At 46.6% G+C, this 23,081-nt stretch overlaps 2 protein-coding genes and 2 non-coding genes across 4 annotated transcripts in view; 1 reads left to right on the top strand and 3 right to left on the bottom strand.

Moving 5' to 3' along the window:
* Positions 1-22,739, top strand: part of LOC142772252 (uncharacterized) — a 74,109-nt gene extending 51,370 nt beyond the window's left edge. Inside the window, exons 5-8 of the mRNA XM_075874446.1 lie at positions 3,123-3,305; positions 13,657-13,800; positions 21,760-22,044; positions 22,141-22,739. Coding sequence (XP_075730561.1) covers positions 3,123-3,305; positions 13,657-13,800; positions 21,760-22,044; positions 22,141-22,470 — 942 coding nt within the window. The 3' untranslated portion in view covers positions 22,471-22,739. The remainder of the gene's footprint in view (positions 1-3,122; positions 3,306-13,656; positions 13,801-21,759; positions 22,045-22,140) is intronic.
* On the bottom strand, positions 419-4,549 carry LOC142771720 (uncharacterized). The gene is made up of 3 exons (XM_075873537.1): positions 4,209-4,549; positions 2,610-3,303; positions 419-1,440 (listed from the first exon to the last, which is right to left on the bottom strand). Exons 1-3 carry the CDS (start codon positions 4,412-4,414, stop codon positions 760-762), a joined length of 1,581 nt encoding a protein of 526 aa, XP_075729652.1. The 5' UTR covers positions 4,415-4,549; the 3' UTR covers positions 419-759.
* Positions 6,458-6,560, bottom strand: LOC142772359 (U6 spliceosomal RNA). Its single transcript, XR_012886333.1, has one exon. It is a non-coding gene; the product is annotated as a U6 spliceosomal RNA (small nuclear RNA).
* LOC119184513 (U6 spliceosomal RNA) lies at positions 7,327-7,428 on the bottom strand. The gene has a single exon (XR_005111442.2). It is a non-coding gene; the product is annotated as a U6 spliceosomal RNA (small nuclear RNA).
* Positions 22,740-23,081: the final 342 nt, after the last annotated feature.

Consider the following 23,081-nt stretch of genomic DNA (forward strand, 5'->3'; position numbering starts at 1 on the left):
GCGTTACAAAGCATCACTATGCCTGAAAAATGGTGTTTTTCTGAACTTTCATCGGCGAGATTTTAAATTATTCAAGATTAAATCGAGCGAGTGTGAGCTCACGTACAATATCTATATTCTCTTAGACGTATCCAAAACTTTTAAGGGCTCACTAAGTTCTGTATGAATACAAGCAACTGGATGCTGCAAGTATGTACTAAGATTCATTAAACACTGCTTAAAAAACCTTGGATGGGAGTCTAATAATAATAGGTATGGCATGCAATCTTTTATCTTTACCCAAAATATGATGCATGAGATTTTTCATTTCCTTATTGTGGTCTCCACAACTTGTGCTGTGGCAATGTGAAGTCTAGTGAAAAAAGTGAATCTGAAAAAATTCTTGCACAAAATCAGCCTGTGTATGTTTGGTTCACAATAAGGCAGCCAATGTTTTTATTTCCACATGTCCGCAAAAGGAAAATTTTTTGTCTCAAGGTATTATGTTGTGTTGCCTTCTCTGCGTTGAGATTTTGGTGCACGTTAAGATGCCCAGGCAGCCAAGACAATTTGCAACCATCCATTACAGGGCACAGTATTGCCCAGATGCACAAATGGCAAGTAAAGCTCGGAGCGTTATTTTTTTAGTATTGAAAAATCCTCTGGCACGAAGGTAGCACCGAGTTACCTCTTGGCTAGGGTGTGCAGGTACTGTGCACGCCTCATAGGTTAGGTGTAGCTTTGGCGCACTAATCAGCCGAAATCTGGAAGCTTCACTGATTACCGCCTGGCAAGATGGGGCAGCATTTGCTCAAAGAAGAAGGCATCAAGCTTTTTGCGCATATCCTCCCACTCGTTCCTGTCGAACCAAATGCGCTCAATGCCAATCCACTTTTCCGAACACACGACAAAATCGCCCCACAAGCAGCCAGTGAGGGCCATCTGCCCAAGCACCTGAGCATAATACTCATGGTCTCTGTCCAGCTGCGGTTCACCATTTTCCCCGAACACCAAGGAAAACTTTCTTTTCTTCGCTTCCTCTGGCTCAGAGTCTTTCAGAGAATGGGGGCACTTGACCTCCAACACACCATATGAAAGTTCTTCCGGGTCGTACACGAGTCCGTCTGGTGTTGCACCCAACCAAGGGCACACAGGGTCTACCACAAGGCCGCAATGCTGCACTGACACATTGTTCCCGTAGCTGTTCATGACAGCTATATACCTATCTTTGGCCATGTTCTCATTCCTTATGCCATATTGCACCGGACGGACGTGCGTGAGGTCCTTCGGCTCAATGAGGTTACGGAGGCCCTTCTCCGTCCATGCCTGCCGCCTGACGACGTGGCCGAAAGTTGACGCTGTCAGTCGATTGGCCCGTGCCTGTCGCCAGCGTTCACTGAGCCGCTGCTGCCTTGAGTTCAGCTCGAGGTCCCGAGCTTCTTCTTGTGACAGCTGGATCTCCTGCACAATGTGGAAGTAAATATAGCATAAGAAAGCGCTAGAAACTTTTAACGGCTCAGAGCTTGCATACACTGTACTTTGATTACTAGCAAGACCCAATCAGTTTTCCTGCAGCCTAGCTGGTATGCCCATGTTTGTTTTCGGTACCGTGCTGCACTAAGATTAATAGCCAGTCATCAAAAGACAGATTTAGGAGCCACTTTTAGGAGAGTCAATGGCATGAATGGCAGAACAGCAGCAGCAATGAAATCGTGCTTTTTAACAAGAACAGGCAAGAGAGGAGCACAGTTCCCGGTTTTTTAAGCAAAGCTTGGATAGCTAGGGTTCCATATATTTTTTGCATTTGGATATAGAAGCTCATGAGGCTGCAAATGTTTTCAAAGCGCAATACAATAAAAAGAAGTCCACACGTGTGTCCCCTCATGTTTAAAATGGCATATGCAGTGGATGATGACCGCGCACAGAAAAAAAAAAACAACGGGGTGTTTGTCGTCCTCGCAAAAGTAGCTAGAGATTTGGGCTTGAGAGTGGCACACACCCCAACCGAGGCATCAGTGTTTGCACCACAGAATGAATGCGCGCCTGAGTCGGGCTCCACCACCTGCAGCCGCAGCGTTAGCGCCCGGTCATCCCTATTCTAAAACTCTATTGTTATAATGCAGGTTTGACAAAATCAGAGGACATGCAATCGACAGTGGCCCCAAGTTCGATTAAGTGTAAGTCTTGGTTTACATTACACTGATGCATTGAAATGAATCATAATACGGATATTGGGTGGTAAAGCTAGCAAATAGCAAATGTTAGCCTGTAGAAGCACATATGAGTGAGACTGTTTAATAACCACACAGCTTAACATCCTTCAAAGCGTAGAACATAAAGCAATGATCTGCACTGATAAAATAAAGCACAGCATTAGTGCTGGGTTTGCCTGTAGTTTAAAATTGCTTAACCACTATCATCACTGGGGCCATTGTCTTGGCATTTGTAACATTTGGTGGAAGCAAATAGGGCATTCATAATTTTCTTGTTTTCTCTTTTTACAGAGGACTGCATAAGAATATTTCTAGGCTGCATGTGCTCTACATCTAGGTCCACCTAATCAGTTAAAAGCATCAATGGTACACACTCCACCAGTGCAGACAGAAGTATCTTTTCTATACTGCACTTACAGTCAACACCCTCCATTCTTCAGCCGTGAATCTGCCGGGCAAGGGTGGCTGTGAGGCTCCGTCACTAAACAGAGTCAAAGCTGGCACTGGTGTCACGGTGGCTGCCCCTTGCGAAATGCTGGGTGACATCCACGTAGTGAAGCCTGCAGGGAGTTTTGCCTGCTGGTACGACAGTGCAGACCCCGCAGGCGCAGGCCCAAGCTTTGTGTCCACTGACGGCCCCCCAGCAGCAAAGAGAATGGCAGCAAAGTCGAAGGTCCCGAGGCTCTGGAGGTCCTCTCCCAGGCTATGGATCACTTCAAGGTGTTGCTGCTCCTTTTGCTCCTCAGCCCGCGCATCAAAAAGTCGCACGGGCATTGGCATGCCCATGCCACCCTCACGTGGACTCCGCCAGTCCACGTTCTGCACGGCCATAGGCCTGATGCCTTGTCGTCGGGGGCGCCTCCATTGCTGCGGCAACTCGGTGCATGAAAGCTCTGGTGGTGCCTCTTTGAAGCCCTTCTGCTTCAGCAGAACAAGGAGGCGCAGAGCCGCAAGAATGTGGCTGCAGGCACCACCAGCCCCAGCGGGGCACTCACAAGTAGAATCTGCCACTGCTCCACTGTCGCTTTTCAAAGCCAAGCTGACTTTGTACGGCCGCCCGCTCTTCTTCTGGCTTCGGTAGCACGTGGCACGTGCATAGACGATCCCGAGACTGTAAGAGCAACAACAACAACAACAAAAAAAGAACTTTGTAAGCTGCACACAGTCAAGTTTGTCATCTTTTTACCGAGTGCCATATCACAAGTACGAATAAAGCTGTCGTGGCACTTGCCATGACAGCTTTATGCAAAGCAACAAGGTTATGCAACCTACTGTCCACAAAGTAATGACTATGTCATTCGGGAAAACCCCTGCGCAGCTGACGTTACAGTGCAATAATACAAAACCTGCATGAAGTGCTTCGATGTGAACAACCTCTAGTGGAACATAAAAAAACACTGCTTTTTATTGACGAGTTGGAAAACCACATGCCAATGCTGCTGAAAAATCTCCAAACCAACATGCACTGAATGAATCAGGTTTTTAAGGTGTCCCACTGTTAACTTACGTTGACACTTGCGGTGGATCAGTTCCGTTCTTTCTAGCTGTCCTTGTAGACCCGTTTAGTCTAAATGTTTAGTGAACAAATTAGCGTACGTCGTGTTTTATACAAAGCAGCATGCGCACTCGTAAAGGCAGCACATTAATATTAGACCAGTAATGCATACGTGCGGACGCGAAATTTGTTTGTGCAAAAAACTGTTTTCATAGTACGAGCGATGTCCTTCAAGGCATGCACACTGCACCACCGGAACAGCTGCGAAGTTCCTGCGCGACCACGCCTGCTGATCGGACGTGCTAAAAATAAACGCCAAACCAAAGCCTCCTCTGGCCAAGCCATAATGACAAGTTATCCAAGCACGTGAGCACGCGTAGTGAAAGAAACACGCAGTGACATGACCGACCTCGCCGAGAACGCCCGCACGACGTTAACATCGGCGGCACTATTTGTACGTTGCTCCAAAAGGAAAAGCACTGCATGCTTTCAGAAGGTTACACAAAACGTCGCTTACCTACCTTGTGTCACAGGCGTTGGTCACAACCGACGACGGCAAGGTGTACGCTTCCACGGCGAAGGCATAAGATTTTGTTTGCTGCTTGGATGACGTCGGCGCCTGGTTTATTAGGTCCGCTACAGTGTCGTTCGATATATGCAGCAAGTTTTCTAAACAGTTTGTCCACATCACATGTTCGGGCACTGGGAAACGTCTTGCTGTGGCCATCGCAGTAGCTCAGCGCAGTGAAGCGGGTGTTCAGAAGTCGTACGGCCGTACTAGCGAACGCGTTTCCGTCGACCGCTCTATGGTGGCTAGAATTCTAGCCACCATAACCGCTCGCCCACATTAAAATGGCGGCGGGGTCGAAGTGCACAGTGTTGCCAGAGCACAAAGCAATTTCGCATATGGTCTATTGAAGCTCGACAATGCTCCCAGCAATGAAATCTCTATTTTATTACATTTTTTTTTTCATTTTTACACACTTGCCTAAACTAGTGTTACCAGCCATCCCGAATTTCGCTGGACTGTCCAAGACTTTGCCTGCGCTGTCCCAGTCGGGACAGATGTCCCCGATTTTTTCCGGACTGTTCAGTAAACGAAAAAAAAAAAAAAAAACGTTTTGTGTTATAAAAGGCATGCCAAATAACGTGCGTCCAACTGATCACATAGACAAAGAAATGCTGCAGTGATTAGCTGCAAGGAACTTTAAAAACTTCAGCTGAACTTTAGCGTCAACTTTTACTAGAGCATTCTAGAGCGAGAGGAAGTGTCACGAAGAGCACAGAGCAAAATTTAGTGCCACATCAAGAGACCGACGCAATGAAGAGAAGAAATAACGGATTTGTTTGGAAGGCACCGCAACAAAGAAAACTAATTTCCTCACCCACACACAACTACCTTCACTGTTGGTTACCCCAATCTAAACACACACTGCTAAGCAAACAAATTGCCATCATCTGCGACTGCTTAATAAAGCCACTCGGACAAGAACGTTCTCTAATTCCAACTTGTGCATTCTGTATCTATCTCGCGCACTTACGCAAGAACAAGCTTCAACGAAAGCGTTGGCACAGTATGTACTTCCTCCCAAGTGACACCAGATGTTTGATCGGTCCTCAAGCAACACGCATGCACCTACCATACATCCGCGTAGTACATGTGTCAGACCAACATTCACAAATCGCGTTCCAAAGGCCTTTATTTTATGCTCGTTATCATTGCTTGTAGATTTGGTGGCAAACACTTCGGGCTGGTAGGTGTTCTGTGCTTCGGGCGAATGACGTTAACTACTCGATAAGCACGGATAAGAAGCTCCTGAACACGGCGACATCACAGGAATTAAGAAAAGTGGCAGCGACTTGCGTATGAATCACTTTCTAACAACAGAAAGCGACCACGACCCCACGGGCAGAGGCGGTTCTCGCCATTTCAAACAGATTACAGTCCAATCCAACAACAACATCAGAGAAAAATACATCACGACTAGAATACGATGAACCCGCCACAGACTGTGGTCACAAGCTAGTGAGGAACTCAACCTGAACCACAGAATAAAGAACGCCTAAATCGCATGAAAAATGTTTTCTAACACACCGATTTTAACGCCAACTACTCATACACTTTAAGCCAAGTCAAGCCAGTTTTAAGCGGTCATTGGGTGAACCGAACGTTTTCGCCTCGAAAAAGTTCGTGCCACCGGGTGACCATGAGCGTCACCCCCATATTTTTCCTATAGATGTGGTATATCTCCATGTCGAATTATTTAGCAACACTTGTACTTGGGCGAACTCGTTCGTTGTTTATGAAGGGCACATTCCACAGAAATTTCAGACTATTTGTTCCTTTACGCATGCGCCGGATCAGAAAGAAAATGAGCCGACAAATTCAATACATATACATCATTTTAAAAGCTTTTAACTACAGTGTACTCTATCTTAACTGTAGCTATTTCAGCACTGCATTCAACTGAAGCTTGCTGGTGTGATTTCTCGAAATGAAATTTTGCTACAGGGCACAAAATTACACAAGTGTAATTTTCGTACAAACATTGCAAGCCCTTTGCCCCAAGTGGAATGAAAAAAAAAAATAATAAATGCCATAGTAACATGAGTCACATGAAGACGATAGTTATAGCGCGAGAACAAAACGACGACAAAGAGACAAGAAGGACACGAAAGACACGAGCGCTGCCACACTTCTAAGACACATGAAGACTCCAGCACAAGCTAGCATACCTTCCCCCTAACAGAAAGAAAGTGCAAAAAAAAAAAAAATGTGGAACGCTTCACGATTTTGCGTGTCATCCTTGCGCAGGGGCCATGCTAATCTTCTCTGTATCGTTCCAATTTTAGTATATGTACTTTGGAAGTACATCCTATTGCTTTTCGCTCAACTACATATAGCCAGGAAATGGGAGGCAGTTCCAAAGCCGTGAGGCTTGTTTTACCCACACATATATTAAATTACAACTGTCAGCATTTTGTAGATGGTGCAACTTCTTGAAAGTAGCACAATACTTCGCAAGTGCCTTTTATATTATTACTATTTACTTGCACAAATAGAAGTTGTTAGATTAAATTATTTGTCTTTAGAACAAAACATCGGCATTGGCTCAGTCTCGCCCTCTCGTGGCTGAAGCGCTAGTTAGCCCAAGATGGCGCGTAATTCAAAACAAGACTAGCTTTGGTTGAAGTCAAATAACTACTACTACTACTACTACTACTACTACTACTACTACTACTACTACTACTACTACTACTACTACTACTGCTACTACTACTACTACTACTACTACTAATAATAATAATAATAATATTAATAATAATAATAATAATAATAATAATAATAATAATAATAATAATAATAATAATAATAATAATAATAATAATATAATAATAATAAAAGTCCCACAAATCACGCACTGCGTTTTCGACCAAACTGATCAACGTACTCACACATATAGCAAATACTTTAGTGAAATACCCACATACGCGAAGGAAATACCAAATGATGGAACATTGTCCTTGATTGGATTGGAATAAAATGTTTTTAAAGGTTATTGGTTCTTATGCATAAGTCCTCCGGACTGTGTCTATGTTTTCTTTAACCATGTAGACCGTGAGCGAAATAATTAGGAAAAAAATCTGGAATGTTTCACAATTTTGCGTGTAATCCTTGCTCAGGGGCCATGCTGATTACTCTGTATCATTGTTTTCTTAGTATATGTACTTTGAAAATACATCCTTTCGTTGAACCATGGATTTGACCACCGCTACGGAGTGTTGAACTCTCTTCACTATTTGAAGTTTTTGCACTGCAACCATTAGTAATCTCTTCAGAGGTATCGTAGTAATCAGCGATGATTTTTTTTTTCATTAATGGCTGTTTATATGCACAAATAAATACCTGAAAAAACAACGACATGGTTTCAAAAAAAAATGGCAGACCCCACAGTGGCAATCGATTATATGCGAAGCACGAATGAGAAAGGCTGATATGTCACCCTAAAAACTGCGCAATATTACGAGGTGGAGATAACTGATGCCGTGCATGACTTATGTGTCATGATTATCATGTTTGGATGTGACGTTTACCATCGTCATCTATTCACGTCACGTGATACCAAATTTAGTATATGTGGAGCTAGCGAAACGACCGCGAGCACGCTATGAGCGCGGTATGTCGTCATGTTTTTACATGCACGCGTGTCAGGATTATCATATTTGCAGCAGTCATATATTTCGTCATTAATTGACGTCACGTAATACCGAATTCGGTTTATGTGGAACAAGCAAAACGGCCGTGAGCACATCATGAAGGCCCCAATATACTCCAATGTAGCGTTGACGCACGTGAACGCTGGGCACAGCGATGCTACGTTAGCAAAACGCGACCGCTCAAGTTTGCCCGCCGACGCCAGCGCTTGCATTTCCCCTGCCAGAAAAAGCGCACAACAGCAGCGTGTAGCGACCCTTCCGCTCCCTTTGGCTGCCACGCATTTTCGAAGCGCGCGCGCTGCACGTGAAACGTCCCCCGTTCCGCGATGTCACCCCAACAGAAAGGGGGGAACTATTGCTGCGTCGTCAACTGTCACAATAGCCATGCAAATACGAAGGGTCGACTCCACCAGTGAAATTCCACCGATTCCCAAACCGATGGCACGAAACAAGCAGACGACAAGAATGGATTAAAGCAGTGCACCGAAAAAAAGTAAGAAAACAATTTTTAAATAAAATTAGCACGCGCACAATGCATTCAACATAACTGGTGTTAATTCCTGCGTCTCCTTTGCTCTAATCTATCGAGTTACTGGGAGGTGCAAGTCCCCAGCTTAAAAGTATAAATTTTCAACATCCGTCTTAAGATCACTGTTAAAAAATTGCGAAGAAATATTTCATTCCGCTACTATTATTCGATATTTTTGGAGACGTAGTAGTTGAAGCTGTGTACACATGTGGTATTGGTGATGTGTTGTTAAATATTTTTATATCTACGCAGCGCCTACGGAAGTGTGTGGTTGCCAAAAGCTTGGGCAATGATTTGTAGCAGACATTTTGTGGGAAACTGCAAAAATGACTCAAGTCTGCACCCTTCGTCAAGTCTGCCCCCGTGCACTACGAAAAAAAAAGAAAAAAAATGCATTAGCCGTTGTTGCACGCCCATTGGCAGATACAGTGAACTACAGGTTTTCCCGCTCACTAATCCAAGTGCCAGCCTAAATAATCTGCATGCCATTGAAATAATTTGAACGCCGAGCTATTTAATCCATGTGCCAAACATTTAATCCAAGCGCCAACATATTTAATCCAAGCACCAACTCAATGAGGCCGCATGCCAGTGAGTTTAATCCAAGTGCCACCGTGTTTAATCCAATTGCCAATGACTTTAATTCAGGTGCCAGTCAGTTTAATCCATGCACAAGAAACACATAGTTTGCCACTTTATATATTATAAATGTCAAAATAACGCAAACATGACGTCATAGGAAGAACTTTTCTCTCGCCTATACATGCTAGCGCTTATGAAATGAAGTGCGCAGTGCTACTTCTTCTTAATGTTTTGGTGTCATAGATTCAAAATTAAAAAAAAAACAGTGAATAGTTATTGCATTTGTGGGTACTAAATGTATTTGCTCATAGGGTCCATGTTAGTCTACGTATATTTCATCGCTACTGCATTATTCCGGCTAACCATGTACACCATCGCATATGCATAGATTCGCCTCGTATGCCTCAGCAGACGGCATTTGGCTGCTTATTTGCTGAGGCTTTCGCAGTCGTGTGCTCAGCCCAGTGAGAACAGAGACCGACAGATGACATTCAATTGTTCTCAAAATCAGAAGTAACCACTTAAAAATACTAAACTTGCATTTAATCGGATTTATGTGGAATCAAGTTGTTATAAAAGCATCAAAGGAGATACTCCGGTTTTGATGTAACAGACGACACTTAGTGTTGCTGAAGCTCGTTTGCTTGAAACACGTGCGTTTTCATACGGGCACATTGCAGACGAGAAGAGAGCTTTGCTTGAAGTTACGGCTGGACGCAAACGATGACCACACTTTGAAACACCGAAAAACCTCGTCAAAAAGAAAAAAAAAAACAGCCGAGTATCGCTGGTCGACAGGGCTATAGAATTGTGGGCGTCTACAGGCGTGGCGGTGACCTAAAAAGTGGCCGACGCTCTAGGCATCAATATTAGAACAGCAAGATCGATTACTGCTACAGACAGAGAAACATCAAAGCATGGTGGGGGTTCCAAAAGGAAGTTTGGACATGACGTCATGAGTACTTTGAGACGAATTGTCGACAAAAACTGCGCATTTACAATAAAGCAATTAAAGGAGGCCCTGGAGGAAGAAATGCCAGGAGTGCAAATCAGTGCAAGCTCAGTCGATCGGTTGCTGGATGCCCACTGCTACTCGATGAAGCTAGTGACGCAGAGGCCTACAGATCGCAAAGGTGACAATATCAAGCACAGCCTGCAGGCGTTATTTGCTGCTGGATGCGGCTCGCCACTCCATGCAAAAACACAGCACGTGGACAGCGCGGCCTTCGATCAGCACAATTTATCTTTCGTGGCGTGGCTATGTTGCATTTCTTGAATAATTATAATTAGTAGTAAGCACTCTTGCTTTCCCTATATATATATATATATATATATATATATATATATATATATATATATATATATATATATATATATATATATATATATATATATATATATATATATATATATATATATATATATATATATATATATATAAACGTACTTGGGAAGAGAAGAAACACAACTTGGCGGTTGTCTTAATATTATAACCAATGGTCTCGACCGGTGGCCCGGTCTTCGTCACGGTTTGCGCAATCTTTTAATGTGCGAAGAGAGGCATAATGCAGCTTAAAAAAAGAGAAACACGTACAGTAAGTGAGTGAAACAACTTTATTTGGTCCACAATAGACGCGAGTAAACTCAGCGTCACCTGGCTAGGCCCACTCGGGGACCATCAGGTTAAACCTGACGGCCCTCGCGCGGGCCCTCTGGACGGCCAGGATTTGAGAGGTCTGGTCCTGGGCCTTGATGAGTCGCTTCATTTCCTCTTGGGTGAAAGGGGGACCGGCAGAGGCGCAGCCCCACAGTACATGTTCGAAGTCCGCATAACCACCACACAGGGGGCAGTCCGGGCTTGGAAACCGTTCAGGGTACATTGTGTGCAGTGCCGCAGGGCTCGGGTAAGTGTTAGTTTGTAGCAGTCGGAGAGTAACAGCTTGGGCCCTGCATAGCGAGGAGTGTGGTAGAGGCAGCAGTCTTCTTGACAGATAGTGGTGCTTGCATATCTCGTTGTACGAGCAGAGAGGCTCAGGTCGCCCAGGATATGACGCGTTACCCGGCACACGGTCAGTCAAACCTCGTGCAGCCGAGTGCGCCTCCTCGTTGGGATTGAGCGAGGCACCCTCAATGGTTCCAAGATGCGCAGGAAACCAGACCAATGAGTGATTTTTGAGGTCTTTGACTTTTTGAATAATCTGTAGGACCTGGGGAGCCACCATGCCCATCTGGAAGGCCTTGATAGCGGCCTTGGAGTCTGAATAAATTGTGTCATGTACACCGTCCGTCAATGCAAGAGCAATGGCAACCTGCTCTGCAACGCTGGAACTAGAAGTGCGTATGGTAGCGCAGCTGATGACTCTGCAATCACAGTCGACGACCACTGAGGAGAAGGCTTCTTCTTGAATGTACGAAGCAGCATCGACGAAGCAGGCTCGATCTTTGTCCAAGCGGGCACTGGCGAGCAGAGATTTACCCCTGGCTCGTCTTCGTGCTTCGTTGTAGGTTGGATGCATGTTGCGCGGCATCCGCGCAATCTGGATCTTGGATCTTACGTCGCTGGGCAGCTTCACAGCGTCAGGACCGACAACCGTGGGGTTTCGTCCCAGCATGCCGAGTATGGCTCTACCCGCTGGGGTGCCAGACAGTCTGACAAACTGTGCAAACTCTTGGGCTTCGACAATTTCTTCGAACGTGTTGTGGATTCCCAACTTCAGGAGGTCTTCCGTGTGCGTTCGAACGGGAATGCCAAGGGCCAGCTTGAAGACTCTTCTGATTAGGGCATTGATTTTGTTGCGCTCCGACACAAGCCAGTTGTGCATAGCCGCCGTATAAGCGAGGTGGCATAGCACGAATGCGTGGATAATCCGGATCAGATTGTCCTCCCTGATTCCGCGGTGCCTGTTAGCGATTCTTCGAATCAGTCCGAGGGCGCTTTCAGTCTTGGAACAAATGCGTTTGACGGCGGCTCCATTGGCTCCGTTAGACTCGATAAACATTCCAAGGACCCTGATAGTGTCCACCCGCGGAACTGGGGAACCGTTACCGGTGAATAACGTAATGTGGCTCTCCATTGCTGGCTTCCAGGACCGGTGAGAACCGCCTCTGGGCCTCTTCTTATACAGTAAGAGCTCGGACTTAGCGGGCGAGCACCTTAGCCCGGTGGGGATGAGATAGCGCTCCGTCACATCGATGGCCTCTTGCAAAGCACTCTCGACCTGACCCTCACATCCGCTGAGGCACCAGATGGTGATGTCGTCTGCGTAGATCGTGTGGTTAATGTTCGGGATTTTGTTCAAGGCCCTCGACAGGTTGATCATGCAGATATTGAACAGCGTCGGGGAGATCACCGCCCCCTGAGGTGTCCCTTTTGGCCCAAGGGTAATTTCGTGGGTCAAAAAACCGTCAATCTTCAGTCTTGTGGACCGCGACGAAAGGAAGGAGCGCACAAAATTGTACGCCCGCTTGCCGACGTGAAACTCAGACAAGCTCTTGAGAATAAAGGCGTGCGATATGTTGTCAAAAGCCTTTTCCAAATCCAATCCAAGAATCGCCTTGGTGTCGGCGGAGCCGGAGTCAATGACCTGGTGCTTGATCAGCTTCATGGCGTCCTGAGTCGAGAGCCCCGACCGAAAGCCAATCATGTTGTGGGTATAGCATTCGTTAGACTCGAGGTGGTCAGTGAGGCGGTTGAGCATGGCGTGCTCGGCCACCTTCCCGACGCACGACGTCAACGAGATTGGCCTAAGATTCTCGATGCTCGGTGCCTTACCCGGCTTGGGTATCAGTACTGTGCAGGCCGCTTTCCAGCTCTTGGGAATGAGACCGCTGCGCCAGATTTCGTTGATCTTGTCTGTAAGAAACTCGATCGAGTCGTCGTCGAGGTGCTTGAGCATTTTGTTGGTTACCCCATCTGGCCCAGGGGCGGATCTGCTATTGAGGGATGCGAGAACCCGCTTGACCTCAGCCACGGTGAAGTCCTCGTCCATCGATGGCGCGTCGCGCCCCTCGTAGTCGGGAAACTGGGGAGGTACCGGATCGTCCGTGGCCGCCAGGTACTTGTCTATGAGCTTCTCCGTGATCACCTCATCTGGAGTTGAGTCGGTGGCCAAATGGACAGCTTTCGCCAAAGCTCTCTTCTGATTGGACTTGGTGTTGCCGTCGTGCAGTAGGTGTTTGAGGAGTCTCCAGCTTTTACCGGTCTTGAGTTGGCCCTCCATAGAATCACAGAGCTCATCCCATTGCTGCTTGCATAAGACCTTGCAATGATCTTCTACCGTTTTGTTGATTTCGGACATTTTCTTGCGCAGTCTTCTGTTATGGCGCTGAGTCTTCCATCTCGCGAGCAGTGCCTGCTTGGCTTCCAACAGATGCGCGAGCCTACTGTCCATCCTGTCCACCTCCAGATCGGTTGTCATCTCTTTGGTGGCGCTGGCCACATCTTCTTTTAACCCGCCGCACCAAGAGTCTAGGTCCGCATCCGGGGAAAGGGCGCGCTCGGAGCGGATGGCTCGGAACAAGTCCCAGTCGATGAACTTAAAGGTCCTCGTCTTGTTGCGGGCAACCTCTATGAGCACTTCGATGATGCAATGATCGCTACCGAGGTCGATAGCTGTGTTGGTCCATTTGACGTTTTCCAGACTCTTGACAAAGGTGAGATCCGGGGTTGTATCTCGACACACCGAGTTCCCTCTCCTGGTCGGGAAGTCCTTATTGGTTACCAGTGTCAGATCTTCCTCCGTTGCCGTGAGCCATATGTCTCTACCCTTCTTCGTATTGGTGAGGTAACCCCACGCCTGATGCTGGGCATTGAAGTCCCCCATGACGACAAGAGGTTGACAGCCGGCAAAATGCACGGCCTTCTTCAGAAGACCACCAGCCCTGGCTCTGTGTACGCTGGGCCTGCAGTAGACATTTAATATGAAAATACTGTTCCTTCGTAAGCACCGCTTAGGGGGGTCGACGAGGAGTTCCGTCATGACGTACTCGACCCCATTGTCCGCTGGACCGAGGTCTCGCTGAATGCACGTGAACCTTTTACTGACCAGAGTGGCCACCCCCCTTCCCCCTTCAGTGGAAGCCACAGTGACGAAACCAGGGAGCCTGATGTGTGATGATGTGATCGTTTCTTGCAAGGTGATGACTTGGGGTTTATCCTTTATGCCTTTTAGGTATTGTCGCAGGGTCGCCCGTTTGCTGACGAACCCTGCGCAATTCCACTGCCACATTGTTATGACGTTAGTTTCGTTATCCATGTTTGGGCTTGGGCATGGGTTTCGAGAGGGCCGCCTGCAGGATGGCACCCTCTGTCGGCGGGGCAATGACACTGTTCAAGTTTGGGACTGGTGTTGTCGATGTGCTTGGCAAAAATCCGTGGTGGGTCCCCTCCAGTCTAAGTATTCTCTCGCTGAGGGCGACCAGACCCAGCTGGGGGTGCGCGATCATTTCTTGTACTTGAGAGAGGCCTGACTGTATGTTGGAGATGGCCTTCTTGAGCTCCGAAAGGAGCTCCAGAGTCTCGTCTTCCCTTGAGCTATCCAGGGCGCGACGCTTCACTGCACCCGCCTTGGGGGGAGCCTCCGCCGTGTCCATGGCCGACGAACTCGTGGCGGCCGGAGGAGCCGGCGGTTTGAGCGCCAATTTTCGTATTTCGGCTATCTCGGTGGCTAGCCGACTGATTTCCTGCTTGAACTGGGCGTTTTCTTTCCTAAGAATATCATTGGCACGCCTAAGCTCTTTGAGCTCGTTTGTGAGACGCGGGTCGTGCGAGTCCTGGGAGTTGGACGCCTGCTCTTGGTTGCCACGGGCCCTATCGGCCCACGTTAGATAGGACTTGCCTTTACCACCGGAGGGGGTGTTGGATCTTGGTCTGTTGGACGAGCCGCTCCGGGTGCGGGACGTGGAGCGGCCTCTGGAGCCGGAGCGCGCTGGAGAAGGCGATGATGGTCGTGATCTTGGGGCAGAGCGGCTTTTGGAGCCCCGTCGGCTCCTGGAGCGACCTCGCGAGCGCGAGCGTCGTTTTTCCCTAGGGCTAGGGCTACATGAGGCTTGAGAATAGGAGGATCGAAGGATCGACTGCGGGGGGAGCTCCTCTTGCTGTCTGGCGCGCTCGAAGCGTCGTCGGCGAACAATGTACGGAGTCTTGAATCTATGCGCACATTCTTTACTGGCAGTAAGGTGCGGACCGCCACAGAACTTGCATATTGGGGTGCATTGGTGCTGCTCATCAGGGTTTGGAAGGCCGCATCCCCGACAGACGATGTCGCTAGGTGTTGGACAGACATCGGCGCGATGCCCGAGTCTTCCGCAGGCGTGGCATACGTCCACTTGCTTTCTATATAGGGAACATTTCAACAGGAGCGTTCCGTACCTGACAAAATTTGGTACCCGGTGCCCGTCAAAGGCGATGATCACAGTCTCCGTCTGAGCAATTCTCTTAGCTGCCAGTGCGAGCGGGTTTTTCTGGTTAACGATCTTGCCATCCAGCGTCGCAGGGTCGTCTTGCAACGGTATGCCACGTATGACACCCTTGCACGTGGAGTGTGGGGCAGTCTCGTACGCGCAGAGTTCGTGGATGTTGCCCGAGATGCGGATTTGCTTGAGGCGGGAGTATCGATCGGCATTTTCCCGTCTAGGAGTGCTGGCCACCATAATGTTTTGCTGTAAGTTCGGGCACAGAGTGTCTTGTGAGAGCTCATCGGGTGTGATGCCGGCGGCTGCAAGTATAGCGTCAGCCACCGCAGCCGCTCCAATTTTGGAGATATTCAGTCCACCTCTTGGTCGAATGACGATTTTGATGTCTTCTTTGGGAAGAGCCGGCATTCGGCCTGCCCTAATAATCTTGGACTTCAGCGCTGCGCCGCTATGCTTGTCGCCACGGGACGCCGAAAGCGTTGCCGCGGCGTTAGGGCCACCTCCCCGCGATTTGGCGTTAACTCTTCTGGCGCCCGCAGTTTGCCATCCCTGGTCTTGAGTGACTTCCTCCGGGGAAATGTTTTCTCCCTCTACTCGATATTCCATCATGGTAACGGACGAGTGGCGCCGAGCCACCCCTGAGGCCGGCTGGGTGGCCTAGATGAGCTAGGCCTAGGCCTGCTCTCCGAAGTGCTCGTTAGGTGAGACGCCGCCGACGGAGGCACACAAATGTCCGTGAAATGGTGAAAAATCACTCACTGTGGCAAAAGAGGGTGTCCGCGTGGTCCTTAGAACTTCGCGGAAAAGATTTGCACAAATAAACATGGACACTCGTCGACAAAATGCTAGAAAAGTTGGCAAAATCCGGGAGCCGACGCGGGCACGTCTTGACTCGCCGCCGCCAGCGTCTCTCTCCCAAACACGTACAGTAAAAAAAAAAATTGGCCCAAGGACAAATGCGTGTTATTATCATTTTGTTTCCTCAGTGTTCGTTTTATCACGTTGGTCCAGTACGTCACAATACTCCCAAGCTAAATGAACAATCAGTACTGTTCGTATTATTGGAGACATTAATTTTGATTGAATAACAATATAAGAGCAAACAATAATGTAGGATATAATTTCCATTGCCACATCAGGATGATCAGTTTGCATTTTATGTGCACTTCAGGACAAAGATATATTGGAATTATCTCTTATTCACTCTGCCCCATGACGGCCTCCTAATTTCTTGATTATGTAGCTGCCTTTGACCCATCACTGCCCATGCCAGGTTTTCGATACATTGATATGTATTCCGGCACTCCTATAAACAAAGCTTGTGTTTCGCATTATATGACCTGTCCCGGTCATGTAATGTTGTAGTGTGTGCCGAAGCCAATTATGAGCTTTAGTGACGGACACTGAATCTCATTGCGCTGTAAAATATTCCGTAACATGTTCCTGCGTTTTCTTTTACTTCCATTAAAATTATCCCACCTGTGGTAAGCACTCATTATACAAACTTGCACATAGCAAAGTATAAGACTCCGAACACGGCTCAAGCGACCCACGGCAGTAATTTTTTGTCACGAATACCATCGGTGAATGCCAATAATAATGATTTATTCTACTTTGCGACTATTGTCTTTTATACGGTAGGAACTGCATTTCAATTGCACTAATCACTATGCGATATATATTCGAGTCTTTTCTAAAGTTGATTATTCGTACATACCTATCTTTGAGTCTACACCCGATATTCTTCAAGCAGTAGCTTTGAGTCCACTGTGCATACAAACCTTCTTTGAGCCGTGCTATTTGTTGTATACACTCTAAGACGTGTCTGCAATTTGAAGACCACACACCTGTAGATGATAAGTGCGGTATCGCTTACAAGTACCATGCAGGGATTGCGAAGCGACATAATTTCGATGGTGAAACGGCAGGAGGACTACGAAGCAAAAGCTTGCAGATTTCGACCATGCAATGCATTCTTATACTGAGCTTGTTGAACACTGCTCAACAGGGAATAGTTTTGGCCCGAAGAATACGACGATGCTGGCTCATAAACGAAATCGACAGGGAAGGGGGTCTTCTGGAATCGTGGTTCATTAGCAAGGACGCAACAGCAACTGCCTACCATAAAACTATGGGTAAACTGGTGTGCGCAAATACAGACACAGAAAACAAGAGACAGAGATTGCGCTTGAACCTGTTTCTAGTTCTCTGTGTCGTCTGTATTTGCGCACACCAATTTACCCATAATTATGAACAAACTCACCCAGCTACAAGTTTTACCTACCATAAAACGCTTGTGAGGACATGTGGAACTAGTGAACTGATTGACATCCTCTTTTTTTTTATTACTGACTTATTATTGCCAGAGTATGCAGAAAATGTCACCTGCATATGAGGCAATACACCTGCCATTTTCTTATTACTTGAATTAAGTCTGAGTAGGCTTCTGAATATTAGTCACAGAAAAGTTTCAATTAGTTCACTAGTTCACAGTACCAATTCGCGCTACAGTTCTGTAGCCACCTGTCGAACACCTCAGCACGATTAGCGCGGTGCCTCAATCAAAGGAATGCTCTGGGACACCAAGAACAGAGCCAGAAGCTATTCCACATTCAGTATTGTTCCGGTACTCCAATCTCACTGCACCATACCCCGATCATACTTGTCATTCATCGCCGGTCACATGCGAGGCCCGTAGCATTCAAAAATATCAAGAGCAGTCACGACCCCTGCTTAATTCCTGAAGATTTCAGTGACCACGCGGAAACACAATATTAGTCACGCTGTCGCATGGCAGGCCTGAACGTTGCAGTTCAAATAAACCTTGCCATTCGTTCCCAAGCTCACGACACTTCAGAAAATATTGGTCTATATCAACTTTCCTTATAATTCGAGCACAATGGCGTCGCAGAGTCTGACCTTGTGGAGTTATGCTGGTGTACGCGCTGATCCCGTTCGGATGCTATGAAGCAAGCGAGTAGGAATAGCACAGAGGCCGCCGATTTATGCAGGCTTACGTTGCGCTAAGCGCAACTTTTTAAGAGCGTACTCGTGCTTAGTTGAAAAAACAAACAAACAAACAAAAGGACATTATAGATACAATCAGCAAAGAGGAAACCGGGTGGGGCAATCACCACCGAATTCGCAAGGCTAGATCTCCCAGCTATATAAAGAATCCTAATCCCTAATTAGAGCTAGAAGCTGAAGTGCCGAAAAATGGTATACACAATACAAAATTTGGTACATGTGAAACTAGCGAAACGGACGTGAGCACACTATGAGCGTAGCGTGTAGTAATGTTTCACCTGACACGCATATCATATTGATCATGTTTAACGTGTCATTTACCTTGGTCTATTCACGTCACGTAATACAAAATTTGGTACATGTGAAACTAGTGAAACGACCACTAGAACACCCTGAGCGTGGCGTATAGCCATGCCTTACATAGCATGCATGTCACGATTTCCTAGTTAGGGCCTATCACTTAAGGTTTGTGATGCAGTCATGTCATATATTATACTAGTTTTGCAATGTCACGTGAACAAAACCACTACAAGAGTGACAAGACCATGACTTGTAAACCATGACATTCAAGACATACATGTCATAAGGTTCATGTTATGACTAGTATTTATGCTAACAATACAGTCGAGTTATGTTATGCTATACCAATTTTGGTGTAGATGCCATTATCGAAACGGCCAGGAGAGCTAAAGGTCGTAGGGGCTAGATAGATAGATAAATGACAGATAGATAGATATGACCAGTTGCCAAAGTTCACTAATAAACGCTTTGCATTTATTACCTTTCCATGGTCACTCAGGATTACACAAGGAGAATTATGTGGAAGAGTTCGTGCTCAGACAATGAAGTCAGTAAATTCCGATGCTGATGCACATGGCACGAAAGCTGTTTCAGAGCAGCGTGTCAAATGGTCGACAGCTGTAACTATCCATCGATTGCCCATGACAGTCACAGGAAGCAAGCCGTACAGGTCAACGCCAACTACCTCAAATGGTTCTAGCGGACACGGAAGTGGTTGTGATTGTCCGCTTTGGGCCCATGTACGGAGCTTGCGACACTGACAAAGGACTCGCGAGGCAACGTACTTCGATACAGTGGTGGACTAACAAGGCCAGTACTAGCTACATCTGATGCGGTGTCAGATTCACTGCATTGTTGCTTTCCGGCATCCGGGGTCTTTGCGAGAGCTGAAAGCACTTCCGGAGTGCTGAAAATTTGACAAAGCTGCTGCTTGAATTGTGTTCGATTTGTGATATCAGGCTCATAATTGAAAAACGTTTCAATGACGCCTCTCCGATAGAAAGAAACACGGCGAAGTTTAGCTGTGTCATCACCGTTATTAGTTGCACTCACTCGGTTGTGAGTGCAGCTAACAACCAATCCTCCACATCTTCACCTCCAAGGCTGACGAATTTGGGCGGATCATGCTGGTGCCCAGTGTTAATTCACGGTGGATAGGCCGCAGTTGTTGGGGCCATGGAAGTAGATGCAGGAGCACCGGTTGGCTTGTCTTGGTAGATGTTACCAGACACCTGGTGCAAACGGCGACCTGAGCAGAGTTCTGGGAGGTAAAGTGCGGCGAGTGGACAGAAGATCGATGAGCAGCCTCCACAACTTGTAATATCACGGCTAAAGCGACCTTTACTAGGCCCTGAAAGCATGATGGAGGGACCACACCCAAGGCATGCACAGATCACAAGCAAGCCGAGTTCCCACAACCGGTGAAGATGGCGAACACTCATGATGATGAACATGTATCAAGAAGAAAGATATGCCTAATGAATGCCCGCAATATAAATGAAAAGACATAAACTTAGTAAGCTGTTAAGCCGCAACACGATTGGTTTACGACAGATAGTTTACAAGTAAACTCCCAACACGGTCTTCTGCAGGGGGGACATTCCTTTTATCATTGTCTTCTCCTCAACTACGAGGGCAGGCTTATTGTGGAAGGCTGAAAGATGGAAAGAACATGGTAAAAAAGGAAAGCTCGAAAATACGAAAAGCGTTTAACATCGGCTGACGAGTGTTGCTATCGAATATTTCACATTAAAACACAAGTATCTGTAACGGTATTTTCTGTTACCGCTATTATGTAAAAAAAGGCAACAATGTTAGTTACAAGTTCTTAAAAATTAAAAGTAACTACTTACATTGCAAGTTACTCAAAAAGATAACTAGTTACCGGTAATAAGCTACTAGTAACAAGTTATTCCCCAAGACTGCTCACGAGTTATTTGATGAAAGCATGAAGGGGGCCAGCAGATGTAAAGGGGTATGGGTGGGTTAAGTAACAGATAATGAAATCAAATGAAAATTGAGGTGAATTAAGTGGTAAAAATGTGCAAGTGATTCAAAAGTGAATACACAGCGATTTAAATATTAAAACAACTTAAAGGCAAACCATCTTAATTGACCTCATACATGAAGCTTCACCATGTCGCAGCAGTAATCGTGTCAAGGCAAAAAAAGTGAACAGGTAACAGTGCAGTCAAGTGTAATTGTCAAAAGAGATAAGTGCATTATCACAGCATACCCGTTCACAATTGCTATCCTGAGAATAAGCTAATTGAACTGTATTTTTTACAGTATGTGCACAATGTGACACTAAAATAATTACTTTGTATCTTAACACGTGTGGACATGAACTAAGCTGAGAGTCAAAAGAGCATACCGTATTTACTCAATTCTACCGCGCCCTCGAATGCAACGCGCACCTGAGTTCTACCGCGAAAAAAAAAAAAAAAAAAACGTAAGACATCGATTGCAACGCGCACCCATTTTTCTCGCTGGCCCGCAAGATCACAGACTCCTTTCGGGAGCGTCTTCCATCTAAATATGAGGTACGGGCGAAGCTTGTGCCCATCTGACGTGTAACAGAGCATTGCCGTCACTGTAGTTTTACCGTGGACCAATGTCAACACGCGAACTTGCTTCGCCCCCTTCTTCTCGACGGTTGTGGTGCCAGGCATGTCGAAGTAAAGAGGCGTCTGATACGCATTTCCGATTTGGCCAAGCAGGAAAAAAATCTGCTGTTGTTGCGCCGCAAGTTTAGGACGAACCTCTGAAAACTGTGAAGCTTTTCATCGTACCCCTCCGCAACACTTTTCGCATATGCATGTTCCCCTTCGGAGGGAAAAGCCTTTCCTCTTCATGAAGTTAGTTAGCCAGCACCTGCTCGCTTTAAACTGGCTCCGCATTAGACCTTTTTCTAAGACTAATTGCATAGCCCGCACTTGGAGCAGTTCTGTCGTCACGGGCCGCTGTGCCGCTCGCTGCTCAAGCACATACTCGCCAAGCAGCTCGGCGTGTACGTGCGGAAACCGACCCTGCTGCGGAAACGTAGTTATGAATCGCGAGGGAATAAGCCGGTTCTTCCGTTCACGTCCGCTCATTCGAAATTGGTAAAGCGTGCGGTGGTAAAATCCTGTTTTCAGAATTCACTGATGAAGTCGTGCCACCACAAGCTTGATGAGAGCTTGTGGGCTCAAGCAAAACGTTTATTAAACTCTGGCTACCCCTTGCACTTGTTGACCGCTGTCGCCGAATGTATAAGCAGGAAAGGAAGGGCAAACGGCAAAGACCAGGCAACCGCCACTAAGGCAGGCAAGGTTGCTGTAGTGCCTTAAATGCATGCCATTTCGCATAACTTGCGAAGGATAGCAAGGAAGGCGGGTGCGGATGTAGTGTTTTCTGCTCCCGAAAAGTTGCAAGGAATGTGCAAAAAGGTCAATGCAGAGAGTAGCGGGAAACAGGTTTGTAAGATTAAGCAGCGGGAGAAATTTGTGAATTGTTGTTGGGGTGTTGTCTATAGCACTCCTTTGACTTGCGGTTGCGAATACATAGGCCAATCTGGAAGGTGTGTGAATGAAAGACTAAAGGAGCACAAGTACGTAGAAAGAGCTGTACGTGGTCATTTAGCCCTTCACTGTCAGAGGTGCGGTTGCGTCCATATATGTTCCAAAACACCCGTATACTCTTTAAGGCCCGTGACAGAACCACACGTGAAATAATTGAAGCTTTTGAAATAGACAAAATGAAAGAAAAATGTGCGAGTGTGGCTTCCATAGCATTATCATCTCAAGAAAAGAAGTATCTGGAATTTTCACTTTGACGGGCTAGTGTAGATTGTCGCTATCGGTGATGACACGTGCATGGGCTGTGCTGTATTCTTGACGTGACATTATCCAGGTCTTATCGGTCTACTGTTGTATAAACAGCGTGTGTGATCGCAAATAAAACATTAGTTGCAAGTTAGCGCTGTGTGTGTGTGTGCATCTCTCCTTTGTGTGTGTCCTTGTCGTGGTGCGCTATACCAGTGAAAATGATGAATCCCAACCAACTAGCCCGGCAACGTGCCTTAGCAATGTAATCAAATACTGTTCAAGACCATTCAGGGCCGTATTTTTATGAGGTTTGCCCGTGTACAATTTACACACAACACTTCATGAACCTGTAAATACAACAGTTTTTTTTTTCAATGTTTCGCCTGACAATTTCTTTAATGACATATTAAATTGCACTTGCCTCCATATTAAAAATACTAGCACGTATGCCGAGTCTTTGCAAAGATGCAGTATCGGGCCCAACGGCAGCTGCAGCTACCAAGAACCGTACCATGGCG

This window comes from Rhipicephalus microplus, chromosome 9, assembly GCF_043290135.1.
Source record: "Rhipicephalus microplus isolate Deutch F79 chromosome 9, USDA_Rmic, whole genome shotgun sequence".
Lineage (NCBI taxonomy): Eukaryota > Metazoa > Arthropoda > Arachnida > Ixodida > Ixodidae > Rhipicephalus > Rhipicephalus microplus.